Source organism: Sceloporus occidentalis, unplaced genomic scaffold (assembly GCF_023333645.1).
Source record: "Sceloporus occidentalis isolate IW3139 unplaced genomic scaffold, rSceOcc1.0.p SCAF_86, whole genome shotgun sequence".
NCBI lineage: Eukaryota > Metazoa > Chordata > Lepidosauria > Squamata > Phrynosomatidae > Sceloporus > Sceloporus occidentalis.
The window spans coordinates 3,883,901-3,906,208 of record NW_028317066.1 but is presented as its reverse complement, the minus strand read 5'-3'; the positions used below and the strand labels follow the sequence as shown (position 1 = coordinate 3,906,208).

The following is a 22,308-nucleotide window of genomic DNA, read 5'->3' as shown; positions in this document are numbered from 1 at the left end:
CTTCCTCAATGAGCTCTACATAGGGCTACCCTTGCACTTAGTCCGGAAACTTCAACAAATCCAAAATATGGCAGCCAGAGTGGTCACTGGAATATCTAGAGGTGTCCATATCAGACCTATAATGGCTGCTCATTAATTTCCTGGGACAGTACAAGGTCTTGGTTATAACCTTTAAAGCCCTCCATGCCTTGGGTCCAGCTTACTTACGGGATCGCCTTCTCCCATACAATCTGCCCCACCCTTTGAGGTCCTCTAGTAAAAACTTACTGCAGCCAGCAATAACAAGGCTCTCTGCAGTTACACAAAGGACCTTCTCCCAAGTTATGGAACAGCCTCCAGAAGAGTTCCGATATATCACCAGTCTTTAAGGCTTTAAAAAGCTCATCAAGACATATCTCTTTCCAGATTAGCATTCCAGCAATCTCTTATTAATTGAATTGTTCAGCAACTGCTCTAACTGCTTCTGCCCTATTTTTAATAATTGTTTTAATAATTGTTTAAGAACTAATTATATTTTATTGTGGATGGGAGGAATTGGGAGGGTTTGGGACACAACAATGACAAGTTGTTATTGTGTTTTACCAGTGCTTTTACTGTTAGCCGCTTTGATCTGTTTTTAGAAGCCTTTAGAAGCCTTTGAGGCACCCTCATCACGTGTGAGGGTTGCCTGGTAGGCGGAGTGCCCACACATATGGCAACCCTTGCAAGTGATGAGGGTGCCGCAGCTGCAGCGCACCCACCAGACGCGGCGCATAACGGTGATGTTGCAGATGTGCCACCTCCAAACGGGGCGGTTCAACTGCAACGTACCCATGCCATCGTGGGCTCTTTGGGGTGGCAGAAGTGCGCCGCAAAAAGGAGCCGCTTCCGTGCGCTCCTTTTTTGTTCCGCAACAGCGCTGCTCAATTTGGTTGTTGCGGCGCTTCTGCAGAGGAAAGAGTGGCGCCGGGGATGCGCCTCTTTCTGGCGGCCTGTACCCGGCCTTAGTATGTTTCACAAGTTCTGTTGCTTGTGAATATTTGTATTTGTCAAGTCTCTTAATAGTATCTGTGTTATTGTTGTTGGTCCTATGTGGGTTTTTTTTCTTTTAGCACCAAAGTTTTAAAAAATATAGTGTCCTGAAATCTAGAAAGCATATCCAGGAGAAGGTGTTTTGGCCACACTGTAAACAATAACATCCAAAATGTACAAAACAATGATGCCTTTCTCCTGTTTGATTTTTAACACTTTTGATCATAGAATCATAGAATCGCAGAGTTGGAAGAGACCGCAAGGGCCATCCAGTCCAACCCCATTCTGCCATGCAGGAACTTTCAATCAAAGAATCCCCGACAGATGGCCATCCAGCCTCTGCTTAAAGACCTCCAAGGAGGAAGACTCCACCAAAATCTCTGAGGGAGTTTGCTCCACTGTCGAACAGCCCTTACTGTCAGGAAGTTCCTCCTAATGTTGAGCTGGAATCTCTTTTCCTGTAGCTTGTATCCATTGCTCCGGGTCCTAGTCTCTGGAGCAGCAGAAAACAAGCTTGCTCCTTCCTCAATATGACATCCCTTCAAGTATTTAAACAGGGCTATCATATCACCTCTTAACTTTCTCTTCCCCAGGCTAAACATCCCCAGCTCCCTAAGGCGTTCCTCATAGGGTTTCATGGTTTCCAGACCCTTCACCATTTTAGTTGCCCTCCTGATAAAAATCTGATAAAGAAGACCCTCTATTTTTTCATGATGATGATGATGATGGACCTCTCTATCTACAGATTTCTTTACCCATGGATTGAACCATCCAAAGCTTGAAAACATAGAAAAACAATGTAAATTCCAAGAGCAACTCTTCTTTTTGCCATTTTATATAATAGACATTGCTTTTGTTGTTGTTATTATTGCGTGTCTCCAAGTCGTTTTGAATTTATGGTGACCCTAAGGCAGACCTATCACAGGGTTTCCTTGGCAAATGTCTTCAGAATAGTTTTCCCATTGCCTTTCCCTGAGGCTGAGAGAGTGTGACTTGCCCCCCAATGGGCTTCCATGGCAGAGCTTTGATTCCAAATCTGAACTCCAGAGTCATAGTTCAGCTATGCTCAAACCACTATGCCACACTAGCTCCTATATTATGGACACCATTTCACTGGGCCATTTCATTTCATGGACTTAGCCCAGCTTTCTCATCCACGGAGGTCATTTTGCAAGCCCCCTTCTCCTCCTCCATTTCCAGGCCCAGCTCCTTCTGAATGCCTCCAACTCTCCCAGCTTGGCAGGGACCCTCCCCTGGTTCATCCTCTGCCTCCCACCTTTTCAGCTGCTCTTCCAATGCCACAGTTTCCTCCTCCTGCTGCCATTTCTCCCCTTCTCTTGAGCTCACTGCCATTGCTGCAAACTGAGTCCAAAGGGCAAAAGGAGTCTGCCCTCCATGAAGACAGCCAAGGAGAAAGGAGAAGAGGGGACTTCCCAGAGGCTCAGGCAAAAGCAAAAGGCTGTATCCTCTCCTAGTTTGCTTCTCCTTCCTCATAAACAACCTTGTAATCTTGATCATATTCTGAGGTTCCATGGTTTCTCTAGGATTCCCCCCCTCAAAAAATCTCATGGCCCCACAGCGACTCCCAAGAAAGGAGAGGACTAGACACACGAAGAGACACACTTCCTTCCTTTTGGCCCAAGGAGCCAGGCCTCCTTCTCTCTCTGGAGCCTCAGGGAGAAAAAGAGATACCTCTGTTCAACTGGGGCCTCAGAGAAGGTTCTGGAACATTCTCCATAGTCACAAACAGCACAAAATGGTCCCCAGAACACAAAATGGCCACTGGAACACAAAATGGCTGCCTCTGCCTGAGCTCTTGGCAGTTGGCAGTTTGAGGCCTTCAGAGGAGAGAGAGAGACTGAGGAGAAGAGTGGAAGGGGGTCCTGAAGGGAGGGGGCCTTGGGAGATATTGTCAGAACCTGTTATTGAGATCAGTTATAATGCTGTTTATATTCAGTTCATATATAATCACTTCATGTATGTCTTGAGATATCTGATCTATATTGTTCTGTTAGCTAAGATGTTGGGGGATGGAGAGTATATGGGTAGAATATTAAAGTTGGTGTTAGTTTCTAAGTGGGGCTCCATTAACTGCTTTGGAGTGTTGTTTTAGACAACTAGCTGGCAATGTTTCAAATGTCTTGAGTGATTCTAGGTTGTGATGGGGACCTGGCTAAGTGTGTGTGGGGTGGGGAACTAGCAGGGGGAGAAAGGAGGGGGCTTTTTGTATGTACAACGCTGCGTAAATTTACAGCGCTTTATAAATAAAGGTTAATAATAATAATAATAATAATAATTTTAAAAGTGTACATTTTTCTCTGAAGCCTCAGACTCTGCAAAAAAGTGTTACAGATCACTACTGCAATGCTCTTACGATAGACTTTCTACTTTTGGTATACGTTTGGTTGTGGACCATTGATCAGAGGATTCCAAACCTCACAGATATAGAGCCTTCCTGAGATATTCGGTGTTCGCTTCCTAACAAAGGGGTTTTGGGCCTCATAAGGATTTGGGTCAAAAGAGGAGGGGTCTCTAATAGGAGGGCCACTAAGACGACGATTGTCCCCCAAACGACGCCAAAAGTAGCTCCTTTGGGAGGTTTTAAAATCAAGTGAATGGACATGAACTGAAAAGATATAACCTTATAACTGATCTTAATAACAGGTTCTGACACCTAGTGAGACATCAGAGAGTAGTAGTAGCCTTTTCTCTTGCCAATGGGATTTAGAGTGTATTCCTTGGACTGGATCTCCCATCATCCACATGGCCAGAGAGAGGAGGGTCCTGCCCTGCATAGGGCTGCCATCTCATGGGCCTTAGGCTCTGGGAATGTGTGCCTTTGGCCAGTGTCCGTGTGGCTGGGGCTCCAGAGTCCCTCAGTCCCTCCTGCCTTGTTCCATATTAACTGCAGGAGGAGCCTGTGAGGGTGGGGCAGGGGGCGGGGTCTTCCAGCTCCTCTGCCCCCATTGGCCAGACTGAAGAGGGGAGGAGCTTCTGCCTCTCTATTTAGCTATGCGCAAGGAAGAGAGAGTGAGGAGCAGAGAGAGAGAGAGAGAGAGAGAGAGAGAGAGAGAGAGAGAGAGAGAGAGAAGAAAAGGAAGGAAGGAAGGAAGGAAGGAAGTGGAGAGGGACAAGGCCTGGAAGCGGTAGGCTTCACTGCTGCGCTGAGGCCTCCAACTGTCAAGCAACTGCCAAGGCTATTTTGTGTTCAGCAGCCATTTTGTGTTCTGGTGGCCATTTTGTTTTGCTTGTGATTGTGGGGAATAATGTTCCAGAACCTTCTGTGAGGCCTCAGTTGAACAGAGGCCTCTCTTTCTCTCCTGAGGCTCCAGAGTCAGAAGGAGGCCAGGCTCCTTGGGCCAAAAGGAAGGAAGTGTGTCCCTTTGTGTGTCTTTTGTGTGTCTTTTCTGAGAGGGTTTTCTTATTACAAAGCTCTGCTCCTTCTGGGGATCATGGGTTTTAAAAGGGATCAGAAATGGGGAGGATAGTTTTAATACAAACCTTATTCTTCTTCCTCACAAACATTGGGCTTTGGCTTCTAAGAGGAGGCTAGTCCCTCAAAAAGGCCAAAAGTAGCTCCTTTGGGAGGTTTAAAAAGTCTCCCCAGTTTTCTTACTGAGAGATTTTCAGGCAAGAAGGAAGAAGAAAGACCAGAATAACACATATTACCAAGAATTAAACAAGACTTGGGCGCTTCTACCCTTTTACAAGCAACTCTGGCTGTATCTGCACTGAAGAAATAATCCAGTTTGAAACCGCTTTAACTCTCCTGGCTCCATTTTGTGGAATCCTGGGATTTGTAGTTTGTTGTGGCACCAGAGCTCTCTGGCAGAGAATGTAAAATCCCAGGATTCCATAGCACTGAGTGGTTAAACCGGTGTCAAAGTGCCTTATTTCTATAGTGCGGATGCAGCCTTCTTGGGAAAAGGGCTGATGATGGTGAAAAGCACTGGAGAACTCTGGAGGTTTCAGCAGAAGATTTATTTATTTATGATGCCCTCATTTCACATCTAACTACGGGGACATAACCAGGGCCCTCTCAAATTCCCCACCACTCTAAGAAGGCATGGAGTATCTGTTGTGTAGGGGAGCTGCAGTGAATCTATGCTATGTCTGGGAAGCTTCGTTTGGTGCAGAGGGAGGAAGGGGATATTCACCTCTGCATCGGCCCAAAGGAGGCATATGCCACCTGTGTATGTCATGAGCAGGATGCTGTTCTCTGTGTCTTTGAGTGCTGCAGGGTTTCTTGCCAAGCCAATCCTAACCCTGGTCCCTTTTCTCAGGAACTCCATCTCGGCCTGTTTAGACACGGCTTTGGGCCTCTCTTGCTGGAAGTGACCCAAGTGCAGGACCACCAGGACCCCTGCCCACCTGATGGCCGACACAGAGGCCAAGCGGAGGGAGCTGGGCTCCAACAGAAAGAGGATGCCCAGGAACAATAGCTCTTTGGTGAGTCACTATCCTATTAGCTTCATCTGTGTCACTTCTGGGCCAATTTATGAAAGGAAGCAAATAATATACTGTCCGAGTTTGGCAGAGACAGTCCTGGTTAATCCTCTGTCACCCCACTTATTCAGGGGCTTTTAAAAATGTCCCAGTTGGTCTATCCTCCTCCCACTTTCCCCTTTCTCAGCTCACTTCAGTTCCTGAGTGCAATTGAGTTTACAGCCTATCAGCTCAAAAGTGGGGAGAGGAGAGGAAAGAGGGAGACTGGATATGGCCCTTCCCAGGAGGTTGAAGCAAAAGCAAACTGCTGTGCCCTTCCTAGCTTGTGTGATCTTCCTCATAAACAACTTTGGCCATCTTCACTGCCTTCTGGGTTGCTTGTCCACATGTGTCTTGTTTTTCCCATCTAAGAAATTTTGGGGGCTATGGGAGAATGTCTCTGGATATAAATTGGGGGTGGACCCAGTGACCCTTAGGCCCAGAGTGCTCCCCAGAACTGCTTTATAAAAATGACATTTGCCTCCGAAATCTGGCAAGAAATGTCTAAATGCACCATAATTCTTTTATGGCTAAATGTACTATATATTTTGGGACAGTCAGTATCCTAATCCATCATCAACATCCCAGCTATGGCCTAAATTATATTGTATATTATATTGAAAAGATTAAAGACAAACTGGATCTGAAAGGCAGTAGCTTTTTTCTGGCTGACGGCATTTAAAGTTTATTTCCTAGACTGAATTCTAAAGTGATCAAATAATATTTGGAGGCACCATGTGCTTTCCTCCCCTTTTGCTTAGTCACTCTCTGGATGGGGGCTATTTTCTGTTGCAGGTGACCTTTGCAGATGTGGCAATATATTTCACTGAGGATGAATGGAAACTGTTGACGAAGAAGCAGAGACTTATGTACAGTTCTGTAATGATGGAGAATTATGAGAACGTGGCCTCTGTGGGTAAGGAACCGGAATCCACTAGCATTATAGAATCATAGAGTTGGAATAGACCACAAGGGCCATCCAGTTCAACCCACTTCTGCCATGCAGGAATACATTTCCAAACACCATCCAGCCTCTGTTTAAAGACCTCCAAAGAAGAGGACTCCACCAAATTTTAAGGGAGTATATTGCACTGTCCGATAGGTCTTACTGTTAATGTTTAGGTGGAACCTCTTTCCCTGTGGTTTGCATCCATTGTGGTGTCTCCTTTCTCTGTAGCAGCAGAAAGCAAGCTTGGTTCATCCTCAAAACGACCCTTTCCAATATTTAAACATGGATATCATATCCGCTGTTAATTTTCTTTTCTCCAGGGTAAACATACCCAGCTTTCTAACCCACTCTTCATAGGGCTTTATGGTTTCCAGATCTTTCACCATTTTTGCTGCCCTCCTCTGGGCATGTTCCAACCTGTCAACATCCTTTATGAATTTCAGAGGCCAGACCTGGACACAGGATTATTCGAAGTGAAGCCTGACCAAAGCTCTATAGAGTGACACTATTACTTCCCTTGATCTAGAAACTTTACTCGTATTGATGCAGCCTAGAATCACATGGGCCTTTTTAGCTGCCGCATCACACTTTTGCCCAAGTTCAACTTCTGGTCTATTGGGAGTCATAGATCCCTTTCAAATGTAGTTTAATTGTGATAGCAACATCCTGTAGAATATCTGAATTTGTAGTTTTGTGAGGCACTATTGCTCTCCACTTTATAAGGATTCTAAATACCGCATTGTAAATTGCCAATTGCCAAATCCAGCTTCTGTCATTCATCCAGAATGTTTTTGGGGTTTAGGGAGAAATTGTTAGTCGTTTAAACGATAGTAGTTTTAAGTAGTTGGTAAGGATATTGGGGCCTAGAATGGCTTCAGGGAAGGGAAGCAGTTGTGGAGGCTATTAATTGCCTGGTCTGTGAACTCTGGGTGGCAGACATGCTCCAAGGATGAGTGGCGTATGTGAACAGTGGAAGAAGAAGGCAAGAGGTACCTTGGCAGCCGGGCTGTTTAGGGGCTGAAGGGGAGGAAAAGGGAGGAGTGTGAAGGTAGTTAATGACGGAGGGAAAAGGTTTAGACACTTCAGAGACAGCTTAGACTTATTAATGGACGCTTCTGCCTGAGTTTCTCAATAAACCTTTTGGTGGAAGCAAAGGACTTTTTAATTCTGAAACTTAGTTCCGCCCCCAGATATCACACCAATGCTAGGATTTTGTAGGAAGACAGTATGGAGATTACCAGTAATGCATTTCTCATTGAAATGGTAGCACATCTCTGAGTATGTTTCCTTTTTTGGCCCTCTTCCAACCTTTTGAGGTTCTGCTTCACTTCCCAAAAGGGATGCAATGGGATACTGAGGCACAAAACTTTATTCCTATTTTAAGGCAATACAATGTGCAGTTGCCCCTGAGATCCCCAGGGGGACAATGTGACACCCCCAATCCCCAACAGTAGCCCATCCCTGTCTTAGATATGTCTTAATACTGCTCCCTGGTGCTTGATCCTCACCAAAACAGAAGTCCAGGTCCCAGCCCCCTTGCTTTGCCTTTCCCAATGAGTAATTTGTATATGGATTATCCTGCCTTCCTCAACAAATGAGCCTCAAAGTGTCCCTTTTATGCATCACATAAATGAGTGTGTGTCTGTGATAGAGAGAAGGAGCGAATGTGAAAAACAGAAAGGCAGGAAAGAGATGGTGAAGGTGAAATACTGAAGCAGTGCAGATGGGCAAGAAGGAAGGTTGGAGAGCGGAGGGAGAAAGGGAAGGAGATTAGGCTTAAGAGGGAGATGAAATAACAGATATAGGATGGGGGACACCTGGCTGAATGAAACTACGTGTGAAAGGGATCTAGTAGTCCAAGTAAACCACAAGTTGAACATGAGTCAACAGTGTAATGCGGCAGCTAACAAGGCCAATGCGATTTAGGTTGCATCAATAGAAGTATAGTGTCAGGATCAAGGGAAGTAATAGTGCCACTGTATTCTGCCTTGGTTAGGCCCCACCTGTAATACTGTGTCCAGTTCTGGGCACCACAATTCAAAAAGGATGTGGAGAAACTGGAGCATGTCCAAAGGAGGGCGACTAAAATGGTGCAGGATTTGGAAACTATGAGGAACGACTTGGGTAACTAGGGATGTTTAGCCTGGAGAAGAGAAGGTTAAGGGGTGATATGATAGCCCTGTTTAAATATTTGAAGGAATGTCAAGCTTGTTTTCTGCTGCTCCAGAGACTAGAACACGGAACAATGGATGCAAACTGCAGTAAAAGAGATTCCACTTCAACATTAGAAGGAACTTCATGACAGTAAGGTCTGTTCAACAATGGATCAAACTCCCTCTGAGATTTTGGTGGAGTCTCCTTTCTTAGAGATCTTCAAACAGAGGCTGGATGGCCATCTGTCAGGGATGCTTTGATTCCTACATGGCAGAATGGGGTTGGACTGGATGGCCCTCGTAGTCTCTTCCATCTCTATGATTCTAGGCCTATGGGAGCCAGGAGGGGAAGGCAGGAGCAAAGCCAGGATTGCCTAGCTCTGTGCGGAGAGAAAGGGACCTCTGGGAAGGGCCAGGAGAGGGGCCTTGGGGATTGGGAGGCAGCCACCAACCTCACAGATTATACTGATAATAATAATAATAAGTTTTATTTGTATTTACCTGCCTCTCTCAATGGAGTGAGGCGGTATTACAACCATAAAATAGCCACAAAACAACAATAGCATCCAATTTACACACAGTAAAACAACAAAACGCTTAAAACACAATTTGGGACAAATAAAAAATTCATTTAAAATGCACCGTTGTGATCAGAAGTGGAATTTTTCCTTAAGTTCTTTACAAGAGGTCAGCTGGGTAAGCCTGCCGGAAGGGATCCGTCTTAAGCGCTTTCTTGAAAGCATCCAAGGTGGTGTTAAGACGGATCTCCTCCAGCAAGTTGTTCCATAACTTGGAATTGCTTTAGCATGTTTCTTGGGTGGGGAAAGAATTGTCTGAAACTGAATTAAATGAAATGGGTGCTTGGTGGAAATACTTCAGCCAAAAAGGATTATTACACCGGTTCTCAGGTCCTTCTTGGCTCTGAATTCTGGTCTGAATTCTGGTCCCATTCAAAGCCAATGTATAGCACAGTCTGAAGGCGACACTCCCAGAGTTCAATAATAACATAGCAGAGTACAGTAGCAAATCTCCAGATATAGGCATTGGCAATGCATTAACCACTTTCCACACTTAAAAATAACTCACAGACCCAGTTGATTTCCTCCATGTCCTTGGAGGTTCTTTAGCTTGAGTTGCAATAGAAAACAAATATGTACCAGCTCTCCTCTCTGACTTTCATCAACTTCACAATCTCTTGTACACACAACTCCAACCCACATCAATCCAAATGTGAGCTGTATACTGTATTGGTTGTGAGTCATCTCCTGGTGCCACACAGCATGAAGCATCCTCTGCAGTTAGCTTGCATCATGCCATGTGCTCTGACTCAACACTCTATGGCAGTCTCACAGGAAATGATGCCACTTTTCAATCAAAGTATTTTTACATATATATATTGGAATATTTTTCAAATGCCTGACTATCTGCTTCTACTGATTTCCTCATGACAGTTCCCCTTCAATTTCTTCTTTGGTAGCTCTGAGTAAGGATACAGTCATTATATGGATTTGGGGCATCCAGAACAGGGTCATGCTCAGGTCACTCACACCAACATTATTAATTTAATCTCAAATAGGGAGGGATAAACGTGGGGCTAAATCTTGGCGTAACCCTTTCCTCTCTTAACACTGACATTCAGTCTTGTCTGTCATTGTCCTCCTTTACAGAAGAATTTGTCACTCACGAGAGAGTCCACATAGGAGAGAAGCCATACAAATGCCAGCATTGTGGAAAATGTTTTTCTTCAAAGGCACACCTAGTGATACATCAGAGAGTCCACACAGGAGAGAAGCCATACAAATGCCAACATTGTGGGAAGTGTTTTGCCTACAAGTCAGTCCTTGTCATGCATCGAAGAGTCCACACAGGAGAGAAGCCATTCACATGCCAGCGTTGTTGGAAATGTTTTTCTTCCAAGTCAGACCTAGTGAAACATCAGAGAGTCCACACAGGAGAGAAGCCATTCAAATGCCAGCGTTGTTGGAAATGTTTTTCTTCCAAGTCAGACCTAGTGAAACATCAGAGAGTCCACACAGGAGAGAAGCCATTCAAATGCCAGCGTTGTTGGAAATGTTTTTCTTCCAAGTCAGACCTAGTGAAACATCAGAGAGTCCACACAGGAGAGAAGCCATACAAATGCCAGCATTGTGGGAAAGGTTTTTCTCAGAAGTCACACCTATTGGCACATCAGAGAGTCCACACAGGAGAGAAGCCATACAAATGCCAGCATTGTGAGAAATGTTTTTCTCAGAGGTCACACCTATTGGCACATCAGAGAGTCCACACAGGAGAGAAGCCATACAAATGCCAGCATTGTGGGAAATGTTGTTCTCAGAAGCCAGACCTAGTGAAGCATCAGAGAGTCCACACAGGAGAGAAGCCATACAAATGCCAGCATTGTTGGAAATGTTTTTCTTCAAAGTCATACCTATTAGCACATCAGAGAGTCCACACAGGAGAGAAGCCATACAAATGCCAGCATTGTTGGAAATGTTTTTCTTCAAAGTCATACCTATTAGCACATCAGAGAGTCCACACAGGAGAGAAGCCATACAAATGCCAGCATTGTGGGAAGTGTTTTTCTTCCAAGTCATACCTATTGGCACATCACAGAGTCCACACAGGAGAGAAGCCATACAAATGCCAGCATTGTGGGAAATGTTTTTGTTTGAAGTCACACCTAGTGACACATCAGAGAGTCCACACAGGAGAGAAGCCATACAAATGCCAGCATTGTGGGAAATGTTTTTCTTCAAAGTCATACCTATTGGTACATCAGAGAGGCCACACAGGAGGAAACCCAAACAAATGCCAGCATTGTGGGAAATGTTTTTCTTCCAAGTCAAACCTAGTGACACATCAGAGAGTCCACACAGGAGAGAACCCAAACAAATGCCAGCATTGTGGGAGATGTTTTTCTAATAAGTCAAACCTAGTGAGACATCAGAGAGTCCACACAGGAGAGAAGCCACACAAATTCCAGAAATGAACTAACATTATATTTATCAAGAAGCAAAACAAAGAATATATTTTAAATCTTGTGGTGATAAGAAAAAGCCCTTGTGATTCCGTGTGTTAGGTTTGTGTGTCCATATGCCTGTTTATGTTTTTCAATTATATTTTGTTATTTTGAGGTTTTATTTGCCTTTATTATAGCTTATTGCTTTCATTTATAAATCTGAGTGGGGATCATGGTGGTGGAATAGGTTAGTTAAACAGAGGGGTGGGATTGGCTGCAGCTGGTTAGAACAGTTATGGGAATGATAGCAATTGGAATTTGTTCGATGTTGGCTGAAGAAAGTTGGGGACAGGTATTAACAGAAAGGGCTAGTTTGTGGGAATGGCAAAGGGGGCCTTGTTATCTGTGGGACATAGACTGTGGGAATTGGAGGTGGGGGCCAGGTTTGGACGAGTGTGATGTTTTGGGTTTTGGGGTTTTAATGTTTGCTTTGGGGAGGGCAGCTCTGACTTAAACACTGAATTTCTGATTATGTGTTTGAAATAAAGTTTTTGTTGTTTCAACACACTGGACTCATTGGTGTACAGAAATTCTGCATTTGCACAAAATGTACCCTTTCTTCTCTCCTCAGCCCTCAGCTCCATTCCCAGTCATAAAAACAGAGGCAAACACACATATATACTCAGAGAGACAGAGCTATATGTACAAACCAGAGCCTTCCCAGCCTTTCCCTCCTGAGTCGAGCTGCACAGCTTGGGCTCCATTCCGGAAGGAAGGAAGGAAGGAAGGAAAAAAGGCCGTAGTCCTTCCCTTCTTCCAAAGGCCGCCAGCGGAATAGGCAGCGGCAGCAGCAAAGGCCTTACGATCCCTGCGCATGCTGAGAAGGGGTCTTTGGGGCATCTGAAAGGAATGAAAGTGCCAAGGGAAGAGAAGCATAAAGGGACTGCTGAAGTCGGGGGGTGGGGGTGGGGGTGGAGATCTTGGACCTGATTAGGCACCTTCCTCCCAGAACCCATTATTAGAGCCTTCCACAGCTCACTATGATACTTTAAATGTCTATTTCACAGATAATATCTCTCAGATAAGAGCCAAATTGGACGTCAACATTATTGTGGAGGCTGTAAGTGAGGTGTCCCTGAGTAAGATCATACTGGATCAATTTGAATCTGAGTACTGAGGATGTGGACAAGCTCCTTGGAAGTGTGAAGAGGAGAACTCGCCCTCCCGACCCTTGCCCTTTTTATATCACCTGAGATATATCATAGATGCATCTCTTAGTTAGGGCTATTTTCCATCATGCTTAAAAGAAGCGGTGCTACGGCCCTTTATGGAAAAGTCTTCCCTAGATCCCTTGGAAATGAACAATTACAGACCAGTCTCCCATTTCTAAGCAATATGATTGAGAGGGCAGTTGCTCTTCATCTCCAAGCGGTCTTGGATGAGACAGATTATCTGGACCCATTTCAAACTGGCCTCAGGATGGGATACGGAGTCGAAACTGTTATGGTTGCCTTAGTAAATGATCTTTGATTCAAGGGGGGATGTAACTTACCAAACTTTAAGCTGTATTATTATGCAGCTTGTCTCAAATGACTAGAAGAATGATTCAAATTAGAAAACAAGACTTTATTGAATATAGAAAAAGCTAACCTGAATCTTGGTATACATGCATATATGTGGTATACAAAACCAAAAGATGATAATACTTTTAACCATCATGTTATAAGAAGATCATTGCTTAAAGTATGGTAGAAAATGAGACATCTATTTTGGGTGTAATTGCAAGAAGCCTATTACAATAGAACAAAGGACAAAGATACTCCATTACTAAGATATGGAGATTTAATAAACAAAACACCAAAAGGAAAATACAATATGAAATCTATGGAAGAACTTAATGAAAAAGGAAACATGAAGGATTGGTTTTTATACAACAAATTAAACAATCGTTTTAAGGCAGACAATAAAGCTCCTGGGTTAACGATGGATAACAATGAAATAGATAAAATTATGATGACAAAAAAGGTAAACACATATCAAATATTATAAACTATTCAAAGAAAGAGATCTAGAAGATGAAATTATTAAACACAGCATGGTAAGATGGGCAAGTGATATAGATAAAACTATAAGTATAGAGGAATGGGGAAAATCTTGGAAAGGAACAAATAAATTCACTATGTGCCAAAACTATAAAGAAAATTATATCAAAATGCTATACAGGTGACATCTAAACACCCAAAACATCCACCAGATATACAAATCTGGCAATATTAAGTGCTGGAAATGCGGGGAACCCGAGGGAAGCTTTTTTCATATTGGTGGACATGCATTAAAGCTCAAGGATTCTGGCAAAGGATTCATGGAAGCATCCAAAACATTCTGGATATAAATATTCCCTTTGAACCCAATTTATTTTTACTAAACATGACACACAACATAAAGTCAGTAAAATACAATATAATTGTTTTATGTATGGTCTCATGTGCAAGAATCTTATTTGCTCAAGTTTGGAAATCTACAATTAATCCTTCTATCGAAGATTGGTTGATTAAGATATATGAAGCTAGAAATATGGATGTAGTATCTGCTTTACTCAGAGGGAAATCAAAAGAAGATTTAGAAATGGAATGGAGTTGTCTTAAAACATTTGAAGAAAAGGGTAATAAAATCCCGTTAAATTAATAGTTAATATTTGGTCGATATTTGGTAATTTAAATACTATCATGGTAATATCCCAGTGTAATAAGAAATTTGAAAATAAGAAAAGGAAGGCCCACATCATTGTTGTTGGAAACGCCACACACGGAGTTGTATAGCCACATTCTTTGCTGCTCCTGGCCTTGCTGCAGTTGAGTGATTGACAGTTCGAGGGTGGTGACACGCTCCAACGCTGCGATGGTCAAAGGAAGTGTTTAGACTTTGCTTGTTGTTTCTTGCTCCCTTCACCCTTAAATATAAGGCCATTCAGACTACATTTTACCCTGGTTCCCAAACCGGTTTAAAAGTTGGAAGTTCACACTCACACCAATTTTAACACAACTCTGTCAGGGGCTTGCACAAGAGATCCAGGACAAATCCCCCTTAGTGCGTTTTTTCTGAAAGCCGACTATGGACCCTTTCCTTTTGAAAACAACCGGCTCTTCCCTGTTGCCGACAAATATGAACTCAGCCCCGGTCATGATTGGGTCAAGTTCAGGGGGTAGATTACCCTGATTGAGGTAAAGGGTAGTAGGAACTTGTTTCTGGGGAGATTTGATATGGGGGCACCCGGATCTGCCCAGTTCTATCCAGGGCAAATGAGGGAGTGGGAATGGGGCCTATGTGACCTTCCTGGTGCTGGCCCTCCAGGTGAGCGATGCATTGGGCAAGGAGTCCCTCTCCTCATCACCTGCAGCCTCTGGTTCCGCTGGAGGCAGGGCCTCTTCTCCAGCATCACCTGGAACAACGGACCAGAACAATGGACAACAACAGATGGATGTGTGCATGTGTGTTTGTGCATATTCATATATGTATATATGTGGAGGCATCTCTATCTAAGACCACTCAGACTTATACCTTTATGAACCTATATATATATATATATATATATATATATATATATATATTAATAATAAATTTTATTTCTACCCCGCCCTTCCATGGAAATGATCAGGGCGGCTTACAAAATTTATAAAAACATTACAGTACAAGATTAAAAATTCAATATAACAGTTAAAACCATTACTACAAAAAACAGGAACAGGAAACAGTAAAATAGGAAAATACACATATCAGGGGCAGAAGAAAAATGCAAAAAAGTTCCATCGATCCAGGGTCAGAAGGGAAAAAAGGGGGCAGGAAGAATAGACAAACAAATTAAGGTGGGAAGGCCAGCCAAAATAGATATGTTTTCAACTGTTTTTTAAAGAGAGCTAATGAGGCGGCGGAGCGAAGCTCTGCAGGGAGCTTATTCCAAAGTAAAGGGGCAGCAGTAGTAAAAGCCCTCTGTGAGGTCCGGGTAAGGTTAGACCTAGGGACCTCCAACAATTTAGTCCCGGATGTTCTGAGTGTGCGGGGTGGATTATATGGGGAGAGGCGGTCCTCCAAGTACCCTGGGCCCAAGCCATTTAGGGCTTTATAGGTCAAAACCAACACCTTGTATTGAGCTCGGAAGCAAATAGGCAGCCAGTGAAGGTCTTTTAAAATAGGTGTTACACTGGTGCCCTGGGATACGAAATGACCGGGTTACGAAATTTCCGGGATACGAAAAACGTGGATTGGAAAAAACTGTTTCGGGTTACGAAATATTTTTCGGGTTACGAAATTCATTTCGGCGCGAAATTCAAATGATGCAAAGTGCAGCTACAGGCTTTCCAGGGATTTCCAGGGCTAACGGAAACCTAAGGGGGCTGGGTTAGGGGTTAGCTTTGGCGCGAGTTTTGAATTTCGTTAGCAGCAGTGATTGGCTTGAGAAATCAAGCTGATCATCTGGATTGGCTAACGAAATTGGGGGGGTGGCCTGGCTTTATTGATCTGCTCCTTTGTCTGGCCTTGTGGACTGTCTGAGCAAGAGTTTCTTCTGAGCTCTAACTTGGTTCCACTGTTGGTCTGGACTCTTCCTGGCTTTCTGCCTTTGGACTTTGCCAGGTGTATTCTTCGGATCAAGACCGGCCATCAGGAATTTCTCTACAGGTAGGTGGATGGATTTTTACCTTCTTCTTGTGGGGTGGGGTGGGGTGAGACAGTGTGACCATGCTTTTGCTGTGGGGTGCTGGGTTTTATTTTTTTCAAAGTGTGGATTGTGGGTTTTGCTACTGGCATGTTCAGATTTGTGGATTATGGGCTTGAGGTGCTGGGTTGCTTTTTTTGGGTTTTTTTGCTGTTTGGGTGGCATGCTCTGATTTGTGGATTATGGGCTTGAGGTGCTGGGTTGCTTTTTTTGGGTTTTTTTGCTGTTTGGGTGGCATGCTCTGATTTGTGGATTATGGGCTTGAGGTGCTGGGTTGCTTTTTTTGGGTTTTTTTGCTGTTTGGGTGGCATGTTCAGATTTGTGGATTATGGGCTTGAGGTGCTGGGTTGCTTTTTTTGGGTTTTTTTGCTGTTTGGGTGGCATGCTCTGATTTGTGGATTATGGGCTTGAGGTGCTGGGTTGCTTTTTTTGGGTTTTTTTGCTGTTTGGGTGGCATGCTCTGATTTGTGGATTATGGGCTTGAGGTGCTGGGTTGCTTTTTTTGGGTTTTTTTGCTGTTTGGGTGGCATGCTCTGATTTGTGGATTATGGGCTTGAGGTGCTGGGTTGCTTTTTTTGGGTTTTTTTGCTGTTTGGGTGGCATGCTCTGATTTGTGGATTATGGGCTTGAGGTGCTGGGTTGCTTTTTTTTGGGTTTTTTTGCTGTTTGGGTGGCATGTTCAGATTTGTGGATTATGGGCTTGAGGTGCTGGGTTGCTTTTTTTGGGTTTTTTTGCTGTTTGGGTGGCATGCTCTGATTTGTGGATTATGGGCTTGAGGTGCTGGGTTGCTTTTTTTGGGTTTTTTTGCTGTTTGGGTGGCATGCTCTGATTTGTGGATTATGGGCTTGAGGTGCTGGGTTGCTTTTTTTGGGTTTTTTTGCTGTTTGGGTGGCATGCTCTGATTTGTGGATTATGGGCTTGAGGTGCTGGGTTGCTTTTTTGGGTTTTTTTGCTGTTTGGGTGGCATGCTCTGATTTGTGGATTATGGGCTTGAGGTGCTGGGTTGCTTTTTTGGGTTTTTTTGCTGTTTGGGTGGCATGCTCTGATTTGTGGATTATGGGCTTGAGGTGCTGGGTTGCTTTTTTTGGGTTTTTTTGCTGTTTGGGTGGCATGTTCAGATTTGTGGATTATGGGCTTGAGGTGCTGGGTTGCTTTTTTGGGTTTTTTTTGCTGTTTGGGTGGCATGTTCAGATTTGTGGATTATGGGCTTGAGGTGCTGGGTTGCTTTTTTTGGGTTTTTTTGCTGTTTGGGTGGCATGCTCTGATTTGTGGATTATGGGCTTGAGGTGCTGGGTTGCTTTCTTTGGGTTTTTTTTGCTGTTTGGGTGGCATGCTCTGATTTGTGGATTATGGGCTTGAGGTGCTGGGTTGCTTTTTTTGGGTTTTTTTGCTGTTTGGGTGGCATTTTCTGATTTGTGGATGCTGGGCTTCATTTGCTGCCTTGATTTCTTCATGGCTCTGCTGTTTTCAAAGTGTGGTGTGTGACTTTTAAAACTTTGGCCATGGTCGCATGTGGCCAGAGACTCTCACCATAGGGTGGCATTTTCTGATTTGTGGATGCTGGGCTTCATTTGCTGCCTTGATTTCTTCATGGCTCTGCTGTTTTCAAAGTGTGGTGTGTGACTTTTAAAACTTTGGCCATGGTCGCATGTGGCCAGAGACTCTCACCATAGGGTGGCATTTTCTGATTTGGGGGTTTTGGCCTATGGGCTTGTGTTCTTGTGTGCTTTGGCCATGGCAGTGATGATTTGAGAGTGTGGGGTGTGAGTTTTGCAAGTTTGGCCTTGCTTTGATGTGGGCCAGACAGTGTGACTTTGGGGTTGCATTTTCAGATTTTGGGTTTCTGGCCTATGGGTTTGTGTTCTGGGGTGCTGTGCTCATGGCTGTGATGATTTGAGAGTGTGGGGTGTGACTTTTGCAAGTTTGGGCCAGAGAGTGTGACCATGGGGGTGGGGGTGGTTTCCAATTGTGGCTTTTGCTCAGTGCCTGTGCCTTTTGTCCTTTTTAGGCTTGAGCTATGGCTCCCAAGCCAAGCGGTGAGAAGAAGAAGAGGGCTCCCTTGTCCTTGGAGGACAAGAAGGACATCATCGCAAAGCACGAGAGGGGCGTGCGCTTGGTGGACATTGCCAAGGAGTATGGACGAAACCCTTCGACAATTGGCACTGTCCTCAAGCAGAAGGAGGCCATCAGAGCTGTTGTGGCTCCAGCGAAAGGCGTGACGACGATTGCCAAGCAGAGGACACCGAAGCACGAGGAGATGGAGCGCCTGCTTCTCCTCTGGATCAAGGAAAAGGAGCGAGTCGGGGACACTGTGACCACCTCGGTCATCTGCGAGAAGGCCACCACCATTTTCGAAGACCTGGCCAGCAAGGAGGCAGGCGAAGGAACTTCTTCGCAGGAGGAGCCAGCCACCCCGGACTTCAAAGCATCACGTGGCTGGTTCGAGAGGTTCAAGAGGAGGACCGGGATCCACTCTGTCGTCCGTCACGGCGAGGCGTCCAGCGCAGACCACCAGGCCGCCGAAGCATTCGTCGTCGAGTTCAAGGCCATGGTGGAGGAGGAAGGCTACGTCCCGCAGCAAGTCTTCAATTGCGACGAGACGGGCCTCTTCTGGAAGAAGATGCCTCGCCGCACCTACATCACCCAGGAGGAGAGGAGACTGCCAGGCCACAAGCCTATGAAGGACCGCTTCACACTTGCGTTGTGTGCCAATGCCAGCGGGGACTGCAAGATCAAGCCCCTGTTGGTGTACCACTCCGAAAATCCAAGGGCCTTCAAGGCACACAACATTCAGAAGGACAGGTTGCCAGTGATGTGGCGTTCCAATGGCCGCGCATGGGTCACACGCCTCCTTTTCGTGGAATGGATCAACAGTGTCTTCGCCCCGACTGTGAAGCGGTACCTGGAGGAAGAGGATTTGCCCTTGAAGTGCCTCCTCCTCTTGGACAATGCTCCTGCGCACCCGCATGGCCTGGAGAAGGACATCCTTGATGAGTTCTCCTTCATCAAGGTCCAGTTTCTGCCGCCCAACACGACCTCCCTCTTGCAACCCATGGACCAGCAGGTCATTGCCAACTTCAAGAAGATCTACACCAAGCACCTGTTCAAGCGTTGTTTTGATGTGACGGAGAGCACACAGCTGACCCTTCGAGAGTTCTGGAAGCAGCATTTTGATATCGTGGTGTGCTTGAAGATGGTGGACTTGGCCTGGCAGGAGATCACCAGGCGCAACCTGATTGCTGCGTGGAGGAAGCTGTGGCCTGATGCTTCTTCCTTGGAAGGGTCACAGACCGAGGGTGCTGAGCCAGGTGAAGAAGAAGAGGTTGCAGAGATCGTCTCCATCGCAAGGTCCCTGGGACTCGACGTGGACAACGAGGACGTGGAGGAACTCATCGAGGAGCACAGCGAGGACCTGACAACAGAGGACCTGAAGGCCTTGGCGGCCATGCAACACTCGGCCGTGGATGAGGACGTGCTCCATTTCGACAGGGGCCAGCAGGAGGAGGCTGCGGGGGCATTTTTGCCAACAGCAGAAATTAAAGACATTTTGCGGCAATTCCACAATGTGTCTTCATATGTTGAGAAGCACCACCCTGAGAAGGTGCTCACCAGCCATGCCATTGCCCATTTTGATAATGTCTGCCTTAGCCATTTTAAGAACCTGCTTAAGGGCCGGCAAAAGCAGACATCCTTGGACCAGTTCTTCACTAGAGAGGGAGAACCGTCATCCAAGAAGGCAAAAGGTGACCCTTAAAAAAAAGGTGACCCTTAAAAAAAACACCAAATTCCTTTTAAAAAAATGGTTAACTTTGTTAAATTGGTGGCATTGGCTAAATTGGCTGAATTGGTTAAATTGCTTGAATTGGATAAATTGGCTGAAGTGGTTAAATTGCTTGAATTGGCTGAAGTGGTTAAATTGCTTGAATTGGTTTAAATTTGGCTTTTTGGGCTGCCCCTCTCCTCCTCCTCCTCCTCCTGCCTCACTCCGAGATGCCAGGACCAGATGCCAAGACCATCAAAGATAAGAAAAACACTGTTTTTCTTTATCCTTTAGAATGGGCCTGACCATGGGGTTGCATGTTCAGATTTGGGGTTTCTGGCCTTTGGGTTTGAGTTCTGGGGTGGTATGGTCATGGGTGTGATGATTTGAGAGTGTGGGGTGTGGGGTGTGAGTTTTGAAAGTCTGGCCTTGATTTGATGCGGGCCATAGAGTGTGACCATGGGGTTGCTTTGGTCATGGGTGTGATGATTTGAGAGTGTGGGGTGTGGGGTGTGAGTTTTGAAAGTTTGGCCTTGATTTGATGCGGGCCATAGAGTGTGACCATGGGGTTGCTTTGGTCATGGGTGTGATGATTTGAGAGTGTGGGGTGTGGGGTGTGAGTTTTGAAAGTTTGGCCTTGATTTGATGTGGGCCATAGAGTGTGACCATGGGGTTGCTTTTTTAGATTTGGGGTTGCTTTGGTCATGGGTGTGATGATTTGAGAGCTCCTCCTCCTCCTCCTCCTGCCTCACTCTGAGATGCCAGAACCATCAAAGATAAGAAAAAAACTTTTTTTCTTTATCCTTTAGAAAGTTTAGAATGGACCTGCCAGTCATTGTTAAGATCATTAGTGCCTCAGGCAACTTTGTATTACATTGTATTGTAGGGTACTTAGCTTAATAGGCCTCTATTGTGCCTTTGTTTTGACTTGCAGGTTCAGTCTGAGGTCATAGAACGCATTAGTTATTTTCAATGGAAAATGTGTTTCGGGTTACGAAATTTTCGGCTTACGAAAGGAATAGCGGAACGAATTAATTTCGTAACCCGGGGTAGCAGTGTATATGGTCCAACCTGGAGCTACCAGTGACCAATCTGGCTGCCATGTTCTGCACCAATTGCAGCTTCCGAGTTTGGTACAAGGGTTGCCACATGTAGAGCGCATTGCAGAAATCCAATCGAGAGGTTACCAAAGCATGTACAACAGACTCTAGGTCCTTTCGGTCCAGGTAGGGACGCAGCTGGCGTATCAGCCGAAGCTGATAACAGGCACTCCTGACCGTCGCATCCACCTGAGAAGTCAGCTGGAGCGAGGAATCAAGGAGTACTCCCAAGCTGCGCACCGAGTCCTTCAGGGGGAGCGTGACCCCATTCAGGGCCGGGTGACAGATCTCACCACCAGAAACCGGGGAACTTATCACCAGTACTTCCGTTTTCCCTGGATTCACACTGAGTTTGTTTTCCCTCATCCAGCCCATTACCGACGCCAAGCAGGCATCTAGAGGAGAGATGCCATCCTTAGTTACTGCATCAGTCGGAGACATAGAGAAAATTATCTGGGTGTCATCAGCGTACTGATAACACCGCGCCCCATGTCTCCGGATGATCTCTCCCAGCGGCTTCATGTAAATGTTGAATAGCATAGGGGACAGAATCACTCCCTGAGGGACACCAGATGCCAGGGCCCTCCTATCGGAGCGACAGTCCCCCAGCTCCACCATCTGGGACCTACCCGAGAGGTAGGAACGGAACCACTGCAAAGCAGTGCCCCCAATTCCCAACTCCCTCAGGCGTCCCAGAAGGATACCATGGTCGATGGTATCGAAGGCCACTGAGATGTCCAAGAGCACTAACAGGGACACGCTCCCCCTGTCCATGCCCATATAATGTTTCAAGTCTATAGATCTTGCATACAACATCCATAGATACACCTATACATATCCATAGATACCTGTCTGAACGTGTGCATGTGTATGCGCACGTATTTAAACACACACACACACACACACACACACACACATATATATATATATATATACGCACAGAGAGAGAGAGAGAGAGAGATGCAAGCACATGTACACATATATGTTGGATTATATACACACACACACACGTATATACACACACACACACATTTATATATACTCTTCTACTTGCGTACAATTTAAACTTAAGCAAACGCATGGAGAAATATGCGGGTACATAAGCATGCACATGGACGCACCTGCACATGTATACACCGCCCACGTTCTGTTCAACATCAGCGTGTATATATAATTATA

At 45.2% G+C, this 22,308-nt stretch overlaps 1 protein-coding gene across 1 annotated transcript; it reads left to right on the top strand.

Annotated features, from left to right (window-relative positions):
• The first annotated feature begins 710 nt into the window (after positions 1-710).
• On the top strand, positions 711-11,672 carry LOC149285034 (uncharacterized). Its single transcript, XM_089495888.1, has 3 exons — positions 711-806; positions 6,292-6,412; positions 10,266-11,672. Exons 1-3 carry the CDS (start codon positions 711-713, stop codon positions 11,585-11,587), a joined length of 1,539 nt encoding a protein of 512 aa, XP_089352014.1. The 3' UTR covers positions 11,588-11,672.
• The last annotated feature ends 10,636 nt before the right edge of the window (positions 11,673-22,308 follow it).

Bases quoted from the DNA above. Each gene is read 5' to 3' on its own strand.
- LOC149285034 (XM_089495888.1), top strand. From the start codon at position 711: ATGAGGGTGCCGCAGCTGCAGCGCACCCACCAGACGCGGCGCATAACG. The intron at 807-6,291 runs GTACCCATGCCA...TTTCTGTTGCAG, and splicing joins CGGGGCGGTTCAACTGCAAC to GTGACCTTTGCAGATGTGGC. The intron at 6,413-10,265 runs GTAAGGAACCGG...CCTCCTTTACAG, and splicing joins TGAGAACGTGGCCTCTGTGG to AAGAATTTGTCACTCACGAG.